The sequence below is a fragment of the Bactrocera dorsalis genome, chromosome 3, assembly GCF_023373825.1.
Source record: "Bactrocera dorsalis isolate Fly_Bdor chromosome 3, ASM2337382v1, whole genome shotgun sequence".
NCBI classification, from domain to species: domain Eukaryota; kingdom Metazoa; phylum Arthropoda; class Insecta; order Diptera; family Tephritidae; genus Bactrocera; species Bactrocera dorsalis.
This window is the reverse complement of record NC_064305.1, coordinates 45,043,594-45,064,374: the sequence shown is the minus strand read 5'-3', so window position 1 is coordinate 45,064,374 and position 20,781 is coordinate 45,043,594. Positions and strand designations below refer to the sequence as shown.

General features: G+C 35.6%; 2 protein-coding genes across 2 annotated transcripts in view; both read left to right on the top strand.

Annotated features, from left to right (window-relative positions):
* The window catches only part of LOC105222919 (PRKR-interacting protein 1 homolog), a 72,664-nt gene that overhangs the window by 4,142 nt on the left and 47,741 nt on the right, over nucleotides 1–20,781 (top strand). The window lies entirely within an intron of this gene.
* LOC125777120 (uncharacterized) lies at nucleotides 11,253–14,333 on the top strand. The gene has a single exon (XM_049451252.1). It carries the CDS (start codon nucleotides 11,607–11,609, stop codon nucleotides 14,184–14,186), a length of 2,580 nt encoding a protein of 859 aa, XP_049307209.1. The 5' UTR covers nucleotides 11,253–11,606; the 3' UTR covers nucleotides 14,187–14,333.

Below are 20,781 nucleotides of genomic sequence, written 5' to 3'. Positions count from 1 at the left end.
ACCGGTAGAGATTAGTGCGTCACCATCTTTTCGCATGATTTTTTTGACTTTGATCACTTTTTGGTTTCCTAGCTCTTCTACTAATTCTTCTTCGGAGAGTTTGATTAGGCTTCTGGAAAATATTCTGCCTTGCGTGGTGTTAAGACCTTTGTGAGAGGTAATTTTTATAGGTGTAATGCCTATGTGAGTTGCTTTAATATACTTTTCGGCCGATTTCGCATTTTCGACTTTTAGGAGGAGGTCACCGGATCTTAATTCCGTTACAACGGTGTTATCGCCGCAAATGTGTTTTAAACCCCTTTAGATTTGAAAGACATTATATGATGATAATGGACGGATTTTGTCATTTGCAATTGGACCGATAGCACTTGCCACTAAGAACCGAGGGATATGGTCGTCATTTTGTTTTGGCACAGGAAGTGGTACAAAGTCACTGAATTTTGGTCGTTTGTTGGGACGTTGCAAATCGGGATCGAGTAACCGAAACCTATTGCTTTCGGGGGGGTCAGCCCCGTTCATGGTGTCGAATGATAACTACGGCACTGAGTTTTTTTTTTTATGTTTACACGAATAAACTAACAACTACAACTTTAAGGAGCTGCGGTAACTGTATCAGCTAGACTAGCGTAGTCGATCGCAAAGAGGAAAAGAACGCGTGAAAAGGTCACGGGACGTGTTTACACGGTGGTTGCCCACTTTGAACTGTGATTTCATATTTAATATGTTTCCTAAGGTCTAATATTTTGTTGTAAATCCGTTGTTGTTTATAACAGCTAGGCATCGGCGTGGCATGGAATCAATAAGGTCCTTACAACGCTTCACAGAGATTTGAGCCCATGCTTCCTTAAACACTTGCCAAAGCTCTGTCTTTTTCGATGGTTTTGCTGTTGCTACACCTCTCTTGACATCGCCTCATAAGTTTTCGATAGGGCTTAGGTGCGAAGATTGTGCTGCCCATGGTATCAAGTAGATGTTTTCAGATGCAGACCACTGATTAGCTAGTTTGCTCGTATGTTTAGGATCATTATCCTGCTGAAATGTCCATTTTAACGACATTTTCCAATTAGCATACGGTAGCATTACATCTTTCAATGTATTAATGTTCACTGCTTGTTCCATAATGCCACTGATCAAAGAGATTGGACCATCGCCAGCATACGACAAACAAGCCCACACCATAGTCTTTAGCCCACCATATTTAACAGTCTTTGTGATGTACCTTGGGTGGCCTGGAGCCTATACCACCAAAAAAAAAAACAATTTTTATCTCATCCGTAAATAAAATGTTGTGCTACTTTTGGACAGGCCAATACATATGGCCTTTCGCAATCTTTTATTCTTGCATTGACGTGCTTCTTCGTCAAAAGGGGTACTTTTCTCGGACTCCTTGCATGTAAATTAGCTTCTATTAGCCTTCGGCTAACTGTGACAGCACTGACCAGTAGATTCAATTCATTTTTATACTCTCGCAACAAAGTTGCTAAAGAGACTATTATAGTTTTGTTCACATAACGGTTGTTTGTAAGTCCTAAAACTAAAAGAGTCAGATATAGGGTTATATATACCAAAGTGATCAGGGTGACGAGTAGAGTTGAAATCCGGATGTCTGTCTGTCCGTCCGTCCGTCCGTGCAAGCTGTAACTTGAGTAAAAATTGAGATATCATGATGAAACTTGGTACACGTATTTCTTGGCTCCATAAGAAGGTTAAGTTCGAAGATGGGCAAAATCGGCCCACTGCCACGCCCACAAAATGGCGGAAACCGAAAACCTATAAAGTGTCATAACTAAGCCATAAATAAAGATATTAAAGTGAAATTTGGCACAAACCATCGCATTAGGGAGGGGCATATTTTAATCTAATTTTTTTGGAAAAGAGGGCGTGGCCCCGCCCCCTACTAAGTTTTTTGTACATATCTCGGAAACTACTATAGCTATGTCAACCAAACTCTATATAGTCGTTTCCTTCAGGTATTTCCATATACAGTTCAAAAATGGAAGAAATCGGATAATAACCACGCCCACCTCCCATACAAAGGTTATGTTGAAAATCACTAAAAGTGCGTTAACCGACTAACAAAAAACGTCAGAAACACTAAATTTTACGGAAAAAATGGCAGAAGAAAGCTGCACCCAGGCTTTTTTTAAAAATTGAAAATGGGCGTGGCGTCGCCCACTTATAGACCAAAAACCATATCTCAGGAAGTACTCGACCGATCTCAATGAAATTTGGTATATAATATTTTCTTAACACCCTGATGATATGTACGAAATATGGGCGAAATCGGTTCACAACCACGCCTTCTTCCGATATAACGCTATTTTGAATTCCATCTGATTCCTTCTCTGTATAATACAATATATACATTATGAACCAAAATAAACAAATATGTAAATGACGGATAATGAAATCTCGATTATCACTTTATCATGCGAGAGTATAAAATGTTCGGTGACACCCGAACTTGGCCCTTCCTTACTTGTTTTAATTATTTTTGACGACGCCTAAGGCTTTGCTTTGCTGTATCGCACAATTCGTCGGTCCTCCAGAAATGTAGTCTTGCGCTTACCACTACGAGTTTCCGGCTTAATAGTATGACGAATAGCATTAAATATCATCGGAGTAGTGCAAGCAATCATTTCTTCGATTATTTATATGTTTTGCCCTGATCTCTCAAGTTACCAATTAACTCTCGCTTTTTGATTGAGCAATGCTTTTTTCAACCCACTAAACAATAAATAAAGAGCGGTTTCAATAAATTTATATCACACAATTACTATATTATTTTAATACACTTTTTGATGTCAGTTAAAATTAAAAATAAAAATTTTTTTAATTTTTTTCAACTATTCTCGTCAAGCACTACTATTTTAATGAACAAGAGATTTTTTGTACAAATATTGAAATATATCATAAAGATAGCAAATCAAAATAAAAATAACGGCATTTTGGTGTTTTTTTGCTAACAATATTCTGTTCTACGAAAGTATTGTAGAAATGTTCAATTTGCAAGATAGAACATGTCAGCAATAAGATTGGAGTGTTATGTGCTGTCGCACTACTATTTTCGTGAACACAACTGTATGTATATAGTTGCCGTTCAGTTATTGGCACGATTCCGATTACTTTGGCGGTCGGGTTAAAAACACGAATTTCGGTATAAATGGGGATGTAAATTAATAACTCGTTTTCTTTATTTCGTCCTAAATAAAATTATTTGCTTAAGCCTAGATACAAATACATAAGTATTAATATTACATTCTAGGAAGTATATCTACAAACCACCAGTCAGATCATATATTATAAGTGGAAGGGTTCATTTTACAATCTATGACAATGTTACATCTTACATTCTAAAAACTGGCACGATTACGATTCTTTTGACGCCGCGATTTGAATCTGAAAGAGGATGATCTCTGGATTAAAAAATGTATACACATGTACCCTTCTCAGACTTATAGTTTACGATATATTTGGGGGAATGTTCGATCTAGTATCCCTTTTGGAAGAGGTTTTTGAAAGGTAATGAATGGAGCTTTTGAATAATAGAACCCTTCCCTCCCTGGGACAACGGGGGGCTCTAGGGCAGCCTCCTGAAAATGGTTTAAAATCGTAGTTTTTCCATACAATTTTCACTAATTATTATAAAATTTATGTGTTTTTACGCATAGAGTGACTATGTTTATTATTTTTATTATTTCAATGAATTAAAGTGGAAATCCACTTTATTTAAATAATAAAAACACTGAAAATTAAAAATTGTATATGTATCGCTAATAATGCATACAAGTAGTTGAAGTACCAAGATAACCCAACCAACCATTTATACAAGACCCCCTAAATAATAAAATTGGGTTTTCATTTGTATGGAGATTTTTTATTTCGTGTTATACTCATATTTAATAACACCCAGTAACGAAATAAATGGGTCTGTCTTTTTTTTTGTATTTCCCGCCTCCATAAAAATTCTACTATTACATCAGCAAAGTTTGCCGGATTATTATAATTATTCTTATAAAAAAATCTCTTTACTACACGCCAATACTACTATCGATTCTTTGGGTGCGTGTGTCATCCTCGGCGATGAATGGATTGCCAGGGTCACTATGGTTAACCTTTTCCTGAAAAGCGCCGCAGGCGAAAATATGGAATAAAAAATCGCTTGCTATATCTCTTTGGATCGGGACACTTTAATTTAGAGGTGGAGGAGTTAATATCACCAGTGATATGTAATATGAACATATCTATTATTTGTCATAAATATGTAACATGGGCACGATTCCAATTACTTTGGCGGAGGGGTGAAAAAAACGAATTTCCATATTAATGGGGGGAGCTTCTACAAAAAAGGAAAATGCAAAAAATAGTCGAAAAGTTACTTATATTTTTGAAAATATTCACGACTAGCAACCCGCCCCGGCTTCGCACGGAAATAAAATATAAGGCCTATGTCACACACTGAAAAAATGATTAAAATCGATCCCGTAGTTTTGATTTATTCATTACTGCCCTTCTTCTCCGGTACCACATCCTGTGAGTATTGTGCACTCTATTTTGAAAGTTTTCAGTGATTTTACCAGCAAGCCAGCGTGCCATTGCAAAGTTTAGGTGGATTCAGGTTTCTTAATAAAATAACAGGACAACCTACTTTCAACGCCATTTTGTGAAGAGGGAGTCCAGATGGGTTCAAAGAGTTTAGAAATTCTGTAGGAAAATGAACAGCTTCTTCCAAATCGAGAACAGTATCGACCGAGTAGTATATTTTCGTCGGCGCATCAACCTTTGAAAGAATCAAGTTATTTACTTTACCTACTTGTTCGTTAGCTCTTTATTTAAACCAAGATATTGTCTTATAACTTTTGTTATCAATGTCAGTATAGACATTGTTGACTAACTCTTGGATGTTGTCTATCAAAACACATAGGTTTTCTAGGTTAATCCTTCCCTCACTTTGGGTTAATTCTCCATTGTCAGCTTTTAGCAGCATCTCTGGAAATAGCCTGTTCTCACGTGAAGATGACGAAACCCTCATATTAGTTTTAAGCTCTAATTTATTGACATGTGACCAAAAATTATTATTATTCTTTATTGCTTGGTATATACGCCTCAAGCTGCTAGCATTTTTAGATTGCAGTTCTATTATCTGATCAAATTTTTTCAATATATCTCCATTTTTTTATCTTCCTCATCTAAAAATCTTTTTAAGCGATCTGCTGTACTCTCTAATTTTTGCCTTCTAGGTACGCTAGCATTTATTTCGGGTTGCCCTTGTGACGTGAAGGGTATATCGTCGGCATCTTGTTGTCTATTGGATGCATTATAACTTGAGTTTATATTTTGTTGCTCTGACGATGAGGAAGACAAATCTACATTCACCCCTGCAATTGTAATATTTAAATTTTCATTGACGGGTTGGGTGCCAAGAGCAACACCTGGTATGCCTTCTATAGTTTGAGAAATGCCACAAAGACGCAAAATAGTTTCTTCGTTTGGAGTGAGCTGCTATTTAGAAAATGGGGCACATCCTGTTGCTCGACTCTCAATTTTGTTGTGAGCTAATTTTCTTTTGATTTCGCTCTTCCACTCAGTTATAACCTATAGAAATAAGTTTGTTTTAATTGCAGTTTAATTTTGACTGAAATTTACTTACCTTTTTCCACCCGTTTACATCTTTGTGTGGAGGACCTGAAGCATTAAGCGATTCCTGCCATAACGATTCTATTGTCGGTTTATTGTGTTTCGTAAACCCTCTTAAGATATCTGGATTTTTTCCATAAATTCAATTATGATCGTATTTTGCGTTCTATTCTTATGTTTTCCCCTACAAAAATTAAGTTAATTACTTTGTTAGAATATAATAAATAAATTCCTTAACTTACATTTTTTCTCAACCGTCTAACAACACACAGAAATATAAACTGAATATTCAAATCTGCTAGCGATTATCTTCTTGTTTTATTTCTGATAGCAAAACCGATAAAATTGGTTTCGATGACACCCAAAACCGATACAAATTCTGTTTCGAACATCAAACCAATAATATCTGAATTCATGACACCTACTGCTTTTTTTGATCGGTTTCAATTCCGATTCCGACAACTATCAGATTCCACAACACCCCCGAATTACATGGAATTCAGTACGGTAATAACGACATGAATTGAAAATACATACATACATACATACGTCCGAAATTTAATGATGCGAGAGATTCGTACATATCGCTTATTTGCTGCAAGACCGGCATAAATCAAAAAACGTGATTTTTGAGTTAATTCTGCAGAATTGTTCGTTATATCATACTTCATGTTGAGTGAAAAATTCATATGAATACCTCTTATATGCTCCGCTTGAGAAGAGGTGTAAGGTTGGAGTCACCGTGTAAGGTTGTAGTCAGTTGAAAACTTTAAACGCGTTTTCTGGAGAATCGATTTTTTTGACTTATGCCGGTCTTGCAGCAAATGAGCGATATGTACTTACATACATGTGTACGTACCGAGTTCTTTCACCATACGATCTAATTCAACACGAATGAGGTGGGATGAGATTCCCACATAACTTCTAATATTTCATTCGGTGGACAGCGAACAAACACACAAACAGTTTTTTTTGGAAAAAGTAGTGCTCTTGTTTAAACAATTTTGGTTAAATAAGAAATGAATCAACTATTTTTTTTTGATGCAGAACGAAAGTAAATATTTCAAAGTTTAACTTCAAATAAGTTTCGTTTTAATCGGAGGATTATTTTATGATGTATGGCTGTGTAAACAAAAAATGTATGGTTTTTTACCACATTTTGTCCGAGTGCCACGCCCCCTTAATATATTTTTTCACATTATAATGACATAAACCTTCCTCTTCAAACAATCTATCTATTAAAAAAAACCGCATCAAAATCAGTTGCTTAGTTTTCAAGATTTAAACATTTAAGGGGACATAAGGACAGAAAAAGTGACTTTGTTTTATAATATGTAGTGATTAAAAAACTCTAAACATTAAAATAAGTTCACATTTCATTTTTATTCATCGTTGTAAAGGTTAGTTTGTTTACAATTATGAGGAAAACGAGCGCTGCCACATCTTAAACACCAAATTTGTGGGATTCTTAAAGATTTTTGTTTGTTTGTTTTTTGCGGGATTCTTTTTTCTATATTAATTATAAAAAAATAATTTTCAACATTTTAAAAGTTATAATATTGAGTTGTGAACACTTTTACCATAAACATGCATCTTAATATATAAAAATCACGTGTCACGTTGTTTGTTTGCGATGGAGTCCTAAACTACTGAACCGATTTTAATGAAATTTTTAACACTGTGTGCAGTTTGGTCCAACTTGAAAGATAGGATAGTTTATAACTCTCCTTATAGTCGCATTATTTATTTATTGCAAATTATTTGTTTATTATTAGCAAAGAGTTGGTGGTGCTAACAGCGGTATTGAGTGCGGTATGTTACAGTAGATGGCGCTACAAACATTAAATGAAAATGCGTTGTTTGAAGTTTATATTATTTGTGGTAAAGTTATACGAGTCTATGACTTCCAAAAAAAAAAAAAATTGGGCGGGGCGAAGTTCGCCGGGTCAGCTAGTATGTATATGTATAATACGCGATTTATGTTTAATAAACAATGTATGATAATATTGTAAAATTTTTTATCATATCGGGGTGACTGAAGTACTTTCGTGTAGTACTCCTTTTTGCAAAATTCAAAATTTTTAATAAAAAATCGCGCAATTCTTTATTCCAAATTTTCATTATATTTTCGGTATAATATATTACATTGAAACAAGCGGCGCAGGCGAAAATTTGGAATAAAAAATTGCGCGATTTTTTATTCCAAATTTTCGTTATATGGACGTAATATATTTCCCACTTTTCAGAGAGCTAAATAACGTATTATATTTACCTGATTGGTTATTTGACATCATTATAAAGTTTGAAAGCAGTTATTTTATTTAATTATATTAAAAATTTCCAATTGCGAAAACACACCGGTTTTAACTAAGGCACGCGAATATAGTATAATAAAAATTTGAATTTCATTGAAATCAATATACCGTTAATACATAAGTAACCCAACCAACATTTTTTCTATAATAGTAACGTATTACTCCATTATTAAAATATATAGTATAACCTTAATTGAGCGTGGCCCTAAGGATCTATCATTAATTCAGTTAAATATATTTCAAAGAATGTGTGTGTGTGTTAAATTGGTTAAATTTTTTGCAAGCAGTGCAACAAAAACTTCAAAAGAAGAGAGCCGTTGTTTGAGCAAATGTGAAAATGTGCGTTTTTTGCTTACTTATATCTAAAAAATAAATTAACATTTAACAATAAATTTACATTTAAACCAAAGTTTAATTCATTGGCCATCCGTGCTATATAAATTTAAAAAAATCCGTGCACGCATTTAAGAGGAATAAGCAGTGAAAAGGAGATACTGAAACGACCGCAACTCAATACCAGTTTTGCCACATATTGTGTTTTGAAAAAATTATCAACAAATTTTCTATGTAACATATATAGAGAAAATAGAACAAAGGGTTTTTATATGAAGATAAAAAAATAACCATGGTCGGTCCAACACTGGGGTGTTCATAGTTCTTTTGTGTCGAACTATTTCTGCAGGAATTCTATGCAAAAACTAATGTGTTACATATATATTTCCGGGTAAAATTTAGAATTCCGCGCCACGCTTCAAAAAAAAAAAAAAAATAACCATGGCAACCCTTTTCTTATTGTGCAAATTCAGAAAATTTAACTAAAATAAAATAATTAAAATAAAGTTTTTTTTACAACAAATATTAAAAAAATTAATATACTAAAACGTTATAGTGAAGTGTTAGTAAGTGAAAAGTGCATAATATAAGTGGAAAAGTTATTCACAATATACAAATTATCAATGTAAAAGTTGTCAATTTTTCAACTTTAAATGCAAATATTTTTAAAACTATAAGTCAGCGGCATATATATATATTTTCGTGATCTGGAGAACGTCACCTTTCTAGTGATACCCATTTTATTCCCGAAATCAGGGGATGCTATTCTAAATCCCAGCCATTCGGGGTTAAAATGGAAATATAGACATATAGTTGCCGTTGACCTATGATTTTTGAGATATTTGAATTTAAAGTTCAAAAATTCAACTATATAAAATGCGTGTTTTTCCCATTTATAATGAATTTTATGGTTATATTTTTATCTTTTATATTTACTAACACTTCACTAAATCGTTTCTAACCATTTATTTTATATTAAATAGTGCAAAAATAACTTTTATTCAATATTTAAATTTTGTTCATTTATTTTTGTTCGTACAATAACAAAAGGGTTGCATTCAAACTAATAATCAGTGCTACCTTACGTTCATTATTTACAGAAAAACTAAAAGACATAAAGAAAACAAATAATACCCCAATGACAGAAAATATATAACACATTAGTTTTCCGCATAGAATTTCTTTCTGCATTGGCGGCTTTCGGCCGCGTTTCGAAAATATAACCCTCGGTCGGACCAACACCTGGGCGTGCTCAGTTCTTTTGCGTTGGCGCCCTTCGGCCGCGCTTAAAAAAAAATAACCCTTGGTTAGACCAACACCTGGGTGTGCTCAGTTTTTTTGCGTTGAACTCCTTTTTGCCCGGTCCAACACCGGGATTTATCAAGATAATGAGCATTCTAAAAGATTTTACATTGCTCATCACACTATAATGAATTTTGTTATGACGTCATAATCTTTCTTTTTTCTTATTTTTATTCCATTACAAAATATGGTAACACTAATTTTTTGCTTGTTTACCACCACTTTTTAATTTTAACAATAAATGGATTTTAACTAAAGTTTGATATGGAATTAAAGTTATTTTTGCACTATTTAATATAAAATAAATGATTAGAAACGAATTCGTGTAGTGTTAGTAGATATAAAAGATAAAAATATATAACCATAAAATTCATTATAAATGGGAAAAACACGCATTTTAAATAGTTGATTTTTTGAACTTTAAATGCAAATATCTCAAAAACCGTAAGTCAGCGGCAACTATATGTATATATATTCTTGATCTGGAGGACCTCCTCTTTCCGTACATACATACGCATTTTAACCCCGAAATCGGATGATGCTATTCTAAATCGCAGCCCAATAATATATTTACAATTTACTTAAGTTTGAGTCGTAAATATATATTCGATACATTTTTTATTATCTTTGACTTCTAATTATTTTCTGATGAAAGTCTTTTTATATGTGACATCATTTAGACCAAAAATTTCTTTTTCTTGTATATATATTGAAGGTAAAAGATTTAAGATTTGATATTATCTTTATGAACTAATCTGTTTCTGTTTTGTATTTGAACTGTATTTCCTAAATCTTCTAATGCTACTTGTTTTTTGTACATATTTGGGGCTTAATTTATTTCTTCCCCCACATATTTTTTAATAAATATATAATATCTTCTTTTTGATAACTTTTCCTTTTATGATGTTCTAGCATTATCTCTTGTGCATTTTGCAACACATTTTTCATATTTTCCTGAGGTTTTTTATAAAATAAAATGTTTACCTGTTACATAATGAACTGTTTTATTATACTGTTGAACTGCTCTCATAATTTATTCAAAATTACTAATTAAGCTGTGTTCTTGTTTTAAAAATCTAGAAATTTCAATCAGTGTTGAATGAACTCTATTTGGCCATTACTTGTACTGTGACGTGGTGTACACTAATAAATTTGTACATTTATCATTTCCATTAAAGACTTCAACTGTGTCGTACTTAAGCCTGGTTCATTATCAATAACTATACTTTTAACATCTGGAAATGTTTGTAACAGTTCCAAAACTTTTTCTTCTAAATTTAATTATATAATTATATGTTATACGATTATAAATTTGGAATATGAATCTATACATGTAAGAAATTTAAGATTTTGTGCGTAAAAAATATTTATATGGAGTTGTTCTCCCTCTTTTTTTTGGTATTGGTGCTTCCCCTATTGGAATTAGTTTCGCATGTCTTTCACATTTATTACTATTATATATGCTACAATTTTTTGCATACTGTTTAAATTGTTTTATCATTAAAGGCCAATAATACTGCTGCCTAATTTGTGCCAAATTTTCTATGCGCTCTACTATGTGTTTGTTCAATTGTTTGATCTTCTTTATTGCATATGTATGTGTCGGAGCGCTAGTACAATTATTTTGTAGGTCAGTGTATATGCGTATGCTGGAGTGGCCGTCAGGCTCGGCGCAGGCGACGCATAGGCGGCATATATTGCGGTACTTTGTCTTGCAAATGCGCAAATAAGCATAGTAACAGGATAGAGATACTGTTACTGAGTGAGGTCCGATCGTATTCCGCGAACTAAGAAAGAACACAACTGTTATGGAACCGTTATGTGTTTTAAGTATGAAAGGAATGCGTGGTCATTGAGTGCTGTGCTCGCTCAAGTAGAGTTTAGTTGAGAAAGCGGCATTGAGACGATCGGAACTCACTGTGCTTCTTTAAAATAAAAATAAATTACTAAAAGTAAAGTAAAGTGAAGTAAAAGTAAAGTGAAGTAAAGTAAAGTGAAGTGAAGTGAAATAAAATAAAGATGAATTCAAATGAGTCTCCTACATCAGAAGTGGGATCGCCTGAGCCTACAGTTCAAGATCCGGGCCAAATCCTCGCAGCTCTTGAAGCACAGAATCGAAATCTAATGGACATGATTAAGTCCATGCAGACTCCAATGCCGGTAGCAGACGCAAGGCCTGTCCACGTTGCTTTGCCGAAGTTTAATCCCGATTGTGCTGGAGCGGACGCCTCTGCATGGTGCACAACGGTCGACCTGATATTTGCTGAAAATACTCTGGAAGGTGGCGCACTTGTGATAGCATTAAGCAAGGCGCTAGACGGCAGCGCATCACAATGGTTGTCCCAAATATGTTTCGCAGGGATAACCTGGACACAGTTTAAGGAGCTATTTATTCAACGCTTTGTGGGAGTGGAGACAACTACAGCGATTCTACTTAATATTTTGAATGGTCGTCCAAAATCTGGAGAGGGATTCGCAGAATACGGCAGTCGAATTGTTACATCACTCATGTCCAAGTGGAAAGCTAAAGACTTGGAAGAAATCGCTGTGTCGGTAGCATTGGGACACATGGCGCAAATCGACAATAGTTTGTTGCGATGGGTATATACGACCAACGTAAGAAGCCGCAATGAGCTACAACAACAACTGCAGCCCCACGCTTTTAAGAAGCGTAATAAGGAAGAGGATTTATACTCAACCGGCCCAGAGCGGAAGAAGTTTAAGTTTCAAGTGAAATGTCATCATTGTGGAAAAATTGGCCATAAAATTGCCGAATGCCGTAGTCGACTTGAAAGAGGACAGAAGACAAAAGGAAACAATCAGAACGGGAGCAGCTATGCTGGAGTGAAAGATCGGTCCAATATACGATGTTTCAAGTGTAACGAAATAGAACATTACGCTACTTCATGTCTTAAAATCCGGACCAGTGGGAACGAGAAGGGCTATGAGAAACGAGTGGACATTTGCACTGTGGCCCCGCCAAGGGGTATAATAAATTTATCAGGTGAGTCCGTTCCATTTTGCTCCGGCGCTGAATGTTCATTAGTCAAGGAAAGTGTTGCAGATAAATTTAAGGGAAAGCGATTTAATAATATTGTAAAATTAAATGGTATAAGTAACGACTCCATCTGTAGTACATTGCAAATACTTACTAATATAAATATTGAACAGTATTGCCTAGAGACTTTATTACACGTTGTAATGGATAAATATTTGATATATGACGTATCGATAGGCCGCGAAATATTAAGTCAGGGCTTTAGTGTAACAATAGATGCTGAAAAGTTCAGTATTTACAAAACAAAAAGAGTTGATGTCGTAACTTTTGTGAATTATGAAAATGTTGTAGATTCCGATGACGACCTGAGTAAGTCAGATAAAACGGTTTTAAAGGGCATTCTGAAACGATATTCTGATTGGTTTATAGAAGGAATACCACAGACTCGTGTAACAACAGGGCATTTGGAAATTGAGCGTACCGCTTTCGTTACGACCGAAGGTCAATATGAATTTCTGACTATGCCTTTTGGTTTAAAAAATGCTCCGTCTGTGTTTCAGCGCGCTATAATCAAGGCATTGGGTAATATTGCATACACATATGCCATCGTGTACATCGATGATGTTTTGATTGTGGCCGAAACGAAAGATGAAGCTTTAGATAGATTGCAGATTGTGCTGGAAACTTTGAGCAAAGCCGGATTTTCATTCAATATAACAAAGTGTTCCTTTCTTAAAACTAGGATAGAATATCTAGGATTTGAGGTGAGCAATGGACAAATTCGACCTAATCCACGTAAAATTCAAGCGTTGACAGAATTGCCACCTCCAAAAACGGTAACGCAATTGAGACAATTTATAGGGCTAGCTTCTTATTTTCGGCAGTTTGTGCCAAAATTTTCAGAGATTTTAAAACCTTTGTATTCACTCACCTCAAAGAAAAATTCCAATTTCGTTTGGTTGTTAGAGCATGAAAGAATTCGCTCAAAGATAATATCTGTTTTAACACAGGAGCCGGTGCTAACTATATTCGACCCTCAACATTCGATAGAACTGCATACAGATGCCAGCTCAATTGGCTATGGGGCAATATTGCTACATAGAATAGACAAAAAGCCACATGTCGTTGAATATTTTAGCAAATGCACGTCACCTGCTGAATCAAAATACCACTCGTATGAACTTGAGACTTTGGCAGTCGTCAATGCCATTAAACATTTTCGTCATTATTTACAAGGACGTAAATTTGTAGTATTTACCGATTGCAATTCGTTAAAAGCTAGTCGTACAAAATCGGACCTATCACCTAGGGTGTATCGATGGTGGGCTTTTCTACAATCGTTTGTTTTTGATATCCAATACACAAAAGGAGAACGAATGGCACATGTAGATTTTTTATCAAGGAATCCGCTGACTAAAGAATGTAGAATTGTGGAAAAATTACTTGAAAAACGGGTTGAATTAACTGAGCTAACTGATAATTGGCTAGTTTCTGAACAACAGCGTGATCCTGAGGTAGCGGAGATATTAGCTAAGTTGAAAAATAACGAATTGAATATAAAAAAATACAAAGAAACGGTAGAACCAAATGTTTGCCCGTAATCCCTAGGGCATTTAGATGGGCAGTAATTAATCACGTCCATGAATCTATTATGCATTTCGGTTGGGAGAAAACGTTGGATAAAGTCTATGGATTTTATTGGTTCCAAAATATGTCCAAGTACGTTCGTAGGTTTGTCGAAAATTGTATCACCTGTAAATTAGCTAAGCCACCAGTTGGAAAAATACAGGCTGAATTACATCCAATTCCTAAGGTAGACATTCCGTGGCACACAGTGCACATAGACATAACGGGAAAAATGAGTGGAAAAAACGACTTAAAGGAGTACGTAATTGTTTTAGTGGATGCGTTCACAAAATTTGTTTATTTTCATCATACCTTAAACATAGACACTGAAAGTTCTATCAAAGCCGTTAAAGCCGTGGTGTGTTTGTTTGGTGTGCCTAGCCGAATTATAGCGGATCAGGGCCGTAATTTTGCAAGCTCAGGATTTCGTGAATTTTGTTCTTCCCAAAAAATTGAGCTACACTTAATTGCTACAGGTGCGAGTAGGGCAAACGGCCAGGTAGAACGAATTATGAGCACGCTTAAGAATATGTTGACCGCCGTCGAAACCAGTCAGAGGTCGTGGCAAGATGCTTTAACCGAAGTACAGTTGGCAATGAATTGTACAGCCAATCGAGTAACAAAGGTCAGTCCATTAGAAATACTAATTGGGAGGGAAGCTAGACCTTTTGGCCTATTGCCAATAGGCGAAGAAGAGGATAATTTAATTGATAGAGAATCCTTAAGAAAACAAGCTAAGGAAAATATGGAAGCTAATGCTCGTTACGACAAACGTAGGTTTGATAAGGATAAGGCAAAAATAATAAAATATAACGTGGGAGACCATGTTTTGCTAAAAAACGAAGAGCGTCATCAAACCAAGCTTGATCCAAAATTTAAAGGTCCGTTTAAAATAATTGAACTACTAGATGGCGATAGGTATGTTTTAAAATCTTTAACAAGCAATAGAACTTATAAGTATGCGCATGAATTTTTGAGAGCATTGCCAAATAGACAGATAAGTAGAGAGGTTGATGAGGATTTGGACGACTCAAGAGGAGATCCGTCAGGTTCCCAAGTGGGAAATAAAGATAAGAATGGCACAGTAAGTGCTTTGGAATCCCAAGTGGAAAATAAAGATAAGAATGGCACAGTAAGTGCTTTGGAATCCCAAGAGGGGATAAAATGACCGCACCATAGCAGATGGACATGTTATGGCGGGGGTCGGTAATTGGGTGTAAAAGGAAATACACCAGTTGATTGAGCTAATTACTTAAGTATGAATTGTTAAGTATGGTTAAGAAGAATATGTAATGAAAAGAATTTGTGAAATGTTATCCAGAAACCAATTTGCTTATTTTTGTCTAAATGCCTCAATTAGTATAGAAATTTTATTGTAGGAAATGTCTCCTTAAAATGTATTTTATTGCGTATAGCACTTCAAGTGTGCAAAATATTCTTGTCACTACTTTTGGGTTCATATATTTTTTCTAAATACCAATTATATTTTCTGGAACGTCATATTCAATTAAAAAACGTTTATTATTAAAAGTAGAAATAGTCTCTAAGACAGTAATTCTTGCTTCGTTATCAATTACTATCTGTTGCTTAAAATGATTCAAAGGTTTTTTTGTTTCATAAATTTGACACTCATCCCTACTTTCTTTAGAGTGTTGGGTTTCTATTATAAAAGCTCTCCATCTTTTCATTTTATCATTCGGATTTTTTTCGGACATTGCAAATGCTAATGGTTGATGATCCGTGTGAATTTCTAAATTTTTTACTGCATAAAGATAATGGCGTAATGCATTTAATACCCAAACTATGGCAAATAATTCTTTTTCGTTTGTTGCGTAATTATGTTCGGTAGAGTTTAGTGTCTTTGATATAAATGTTATTGGTGTTCCTTCTTGGGATAAAACTGCACCTACAGCAACATTAGATGCATCAGTAGTTAAAATTAATTTTTTCTCAAAGTTTGGTTGAACTAATTCAACTTGTTCTTGTAACGCTATTTTTAAGGTTTCACAAGCAACTATTCCTTCTTGATCAAGATTAATAATTGTTTTTTTTTTTTTTGATATATTATATACTGCGATATTTTACCATTTTCTTTCTTTAAGTGTTTTGTTAGTGGTTTAGCTATTGTTGCATAACTTTCTATAAATTTCCTATAGTATCCCGTCAATCCTAAAATTCCTCTAAGTTGTCGTAACGTCTTGGTATATGGGTAATTTTTTATTGTTTTTTACTTTGGGATCAGTTTCTATAACTTTATGGGTTAGGATAAGATAAGATAAGATAAATGAATGAGGATTGCACCGCGACCTAGGTGAATTGATGAATTCCAATACACTGCTAGGTGCTAATGAGGCGATGTGATCGCTATTTGGAAACATGGGTCCAAGGACCTTAGTCCTGCGTCTACAGATTGCTTTCCAATCCATTAGCAGGTGTTCTGGAGTTTCAGACTCCAAGTCGCAGAACCGGTAATTTGCACAAGAAGCTAGGCCCATGTTGAGTTAGTGCTTCTTGAGTTTGCTATGGGCAGTGTAGAAGGCGACCAGTAGCCTGACTATCCCTTGAAAGATTGATTATATATTTAAACCTTTTGAGGTTGTAACCATTCATTAGCAAGCCTGGAAGTTGTTGCCAATGTCTCTCCCTACCCACCGCTTCATCCTTGCGGAGCTGTTCCTTTATGGTGTGGGTCTCTACCGCTATGAAAGGTTCCGGTCCTACCATGTTGGTGGATGCTGCGAAGCGGGCAAGCTGATCGGCCAGTTCGTTTCCGGCTATGCCTTTGTGACCTGGCACCCAAATAAGGTGCATTTGGTTACATTCTGCTAGACTATTCAGCCGTTTTATACACTCCTGCACACATAGTGATTTTATCTCGAATGAAGAGACATAAGAGACATAACGGGAAAAATGAGTGGAAAAAACGATGTAAAGGAGTACGTAATTGTTTTAGTGGATGCGTTCACAAAATTTGTTTATTTTCATCATACCTTAAACATAGACACTGAAAGTTCTATCAAAGCCGTTAAAGCCGTGGTGTGTTTGTTTGGTGTGCCTAGCCGAATTATAGCGGATCAGGGCCGTAATTTTGCAAGCTCAGGATTTCGTGAATTTTGTTCTTCCCAAAAAATTGAGCTACACTTAATTGCTACAGGTGCGAGTAGGGCAAACGGCCAGGTAGAACGAATTATGAGCACGCTTAAGAATATGTTGACCGCCGTCGAAACCAGTCAGAGGTCGTGGCAAGATGCTTTAACCGAAGTACAGTTGGCAATGAATTGTACAGCCAATCGAGTAACAAAGGTCAGTCCATTAGAAATACTAATTGGGAGGGAAGCTAGACCTTTTGGCCTATTGCCAATAGGCGAAGAAGAGGATAATTTAATTGATAGAGAATCCTTAAGAAAACAAGCTAAGGAAAATATGGAAGCTAATGCTCGTTACGACAAACGTAGGTTTGATAAGGATAAGGCAAAAATAATAAAATATAACGTGGGAGACCATGTTTTGCTAAAAAACGAAGAGCGTCATCAAACCAAGCTTGATCCAAAATTTAAAGGTCCGTTTAAAATAATTGAACTACTAGATGGCGATAGGTATGTTTTAAAATCTTTAACAAGCAATAGAACTTATAAGTATGCGCATGAATTTTTGAGAGCATTGCCAAATAGACAGATAAGTAGAGAGGTTGATGAGGATTTGGACGACTCAAGAGGAGATCCGTCAGGTTCCCAAGTGGGAAATAAAGATAAGAATGGCACAGTAAGTGCTTTGGAATCCCAAGTGGAAAATAAAGATAAGAATGGCACAGTAAGTGCTTTGGAATCCCAAGAGGGGATAAAATGACCGCACCATAGCAGATGGACATGTTATGGCGGGGGTCGGTAATTGGGTGTAAAAGGAAATACACCAGTTGATTAAGCTAATTACTTAAGTATGAATTGTTAAGTATGGTTAAGAAGAATACGTAATGAAAAGAATTTGTGAAATGTTATCCAGAAACCAATTTGCTTATTTTTGTCTAAATGCCTCAAAATTTATGTAAAGAAAATCTAATGAAATGTTTGTAAACAATAAAAATAAATAAAAGCTGACGAGTTACGATATTTTGATTTAAAGTCAGCACACGAGGACGTGTGATTTGTCAGGAAGGCCGTGTCGGAGCGCTAGTACAATTATTTTGTAGGTCAGTGTATATGCGTATGCCGGAGTGGCAATATTTTGTAAGTGAGTGTATGTGCCAGAGCGTCAGGCTCGGCGCAGGCGACGCATAGGCGGCATATATTGCGGTACTTTGTCTTGCAAATGCGCAAATAAGCATAGTAACAGGATAGAGATACTGTTACTGAGTGAGGTCCGATCGTATTCCGCGAACTAAGAAAGAACACAACTGTTATGGAACCGTTATGTGTTTTAAGTATGAAAGGAATGCGTGGTCATTGAGTGCTGTGCTCGCTCAAGTAGAGTTTAGTTGAGAAAGCGGCATTGAGACGATCGGAACTCACTGTGCTTCTTTAAAATAAAAATAAATTACTAAAAGTAAAGTAAAGTGAAGTAAAAGTAAAGTGAAGTAAAGTAAAGTGAAGTGAAGTGAAATAAAATAAAGATGAATTCAAATGAGTCTCCTACATATGTATATCATTAGGGAATAGTTTAGTATATAGAAATTTTATTGTAGGAAATGTCTCCTTAAAATGTATTTTATTGCGTATAGCACTTCAAGTGTGCAAAATATTCTTGTCACTACTTTTGGGTTCATATATTTTTTCTAAATACCAATTATATTTTCTGGAACGTCATATTCAATTAAAAAACGTTTATTATTAAAAGTAGAAATAGTCTCTAAGACAGTAATTCTTGCTCCGTTATCAATTACTATCTGTTGCTTAAAATGATTCAAAGGTTTTTTTGTTTCATAAATTTGACACTCATCCCTACTTTCTTTAGAATGTTGGGTTTCTATTATAAAAGCTCTCCATCTTTTCATTTTATCATTCGGATTTTTTTCGGACATTGCAAATGCTAATGGTTGATGATCCGTGTGAATTTCTAAATTTTTTACTGCATAAAGATAATGGCGTAATGCATTTAATACCCAAACTATGGCAAATAATTCTTTTTCGTTTGTTGCGTAATTATGTTCGGTAGAGTTTAGTGTCTTTGATATAAATGTTATTGGTGTTCCTTCTTGGGATAAAACTGCACCTACAGCAACATTAGATGCATCAGTAGTTAAAATTAATTTTTTCTCAAAGTTTGGTTGAACTAATTCAACTTGTTCTTGTAACGCTATTTTTAAGGTTTCACAAGCAACTATTCCTTCTTGATCAAGATTAATAATTGTTTTTTTTTTTTTGATATATTATATACTGCGATATTTTACCATTTTCTTTCTTTAAGTGTTTTGTTAGTGGTTTAGCTATTGTTGCATAACTTTCTATAAATTTCCTATAGTATCCCGTCAATCCTAAAATTCCTCTAAGTTGTCGTAACGTCTTGGTATATGGGTAATTTTTTATTGTTTCTACTTTGGGATCAGTTTCTATAACTTTATGGGTTAGGATAAGATAAGATAAGATAAATGAATGAGGATTGCACCGCGACCTAGGTGAATTGATGAATTCCAATACACTGCTAGGTGCTAATGAGGCGATGTGATCGCTATTTGGAAACATGGGTCCAAGGACCTTAGTCCTGCGTCTACAGATTGCTTTCCAATCCATTAGCAGGTGTTCTGGAGTTTCAGACTCCAAGTCGCAGAACCGGTAATTTGCACAAGAAGCTAGGCCCATGTTGAGTTAGTGCTTCTTGAGTTTGCTATGGGCAGTGTAGAAGGCGACCAGTAGCCTGACTATCCCTTGAAAGATTGATTATATATTTAAACCTTTTGAGGTTGTAACCATTCATTAGCAAGCCTGGAAGTTGTTGCCAATGTCTCTCCCTACCCACCGCTTCATCCTTGCGGAGCTGTTCCTTTATGGTGTGGGTCTCTACCGCTATGAAAGGTTCCGGTCCTACCATGTTGGTGGATGCTGCGAAGCGGGCAAGCTGATCGGCCAGTTCGTTTCCGGCTATGCCTTTGTGACCTGGCACCCAAATAAGGTGCATTTGGTTACATTCTGCTAGACTATTCAGCCGTTTTATACACTCCTGCACACATAGTGATTTTATCTCGAATGAAGAGATCGCTTTGAGTGCTGCTTGGCTACCGCTTAGTATAGCTATACGTTCGTTGCGATAGCCGCGTTGGAGGTCTAACTCTACGCACCGACTTATAGCAAATACCTCTGCTTGGAATATGCTCGGAAACCTACCCATAGGTATGGAGAGTTTTGCACGTGGTCCTGTGACCCCTACAATTCCCTTCGACGTTTTCGAGCCGTCGGTGTACCACCTGATTGTACTATCTCTGAGTAGTAGCTGAAGCAGAGTGTGCTTGGCGACTTGACCAATTACTAGGTGTAGCGGGGTGAGCTCCAGCAAGGCCTCAAGTGCCGCAAAGGCAGGTACGCATAGCTCCTTACATACAGACGCAGGCGAGCCTTTGCAGTTTCGATAGGTTAAGTCCTA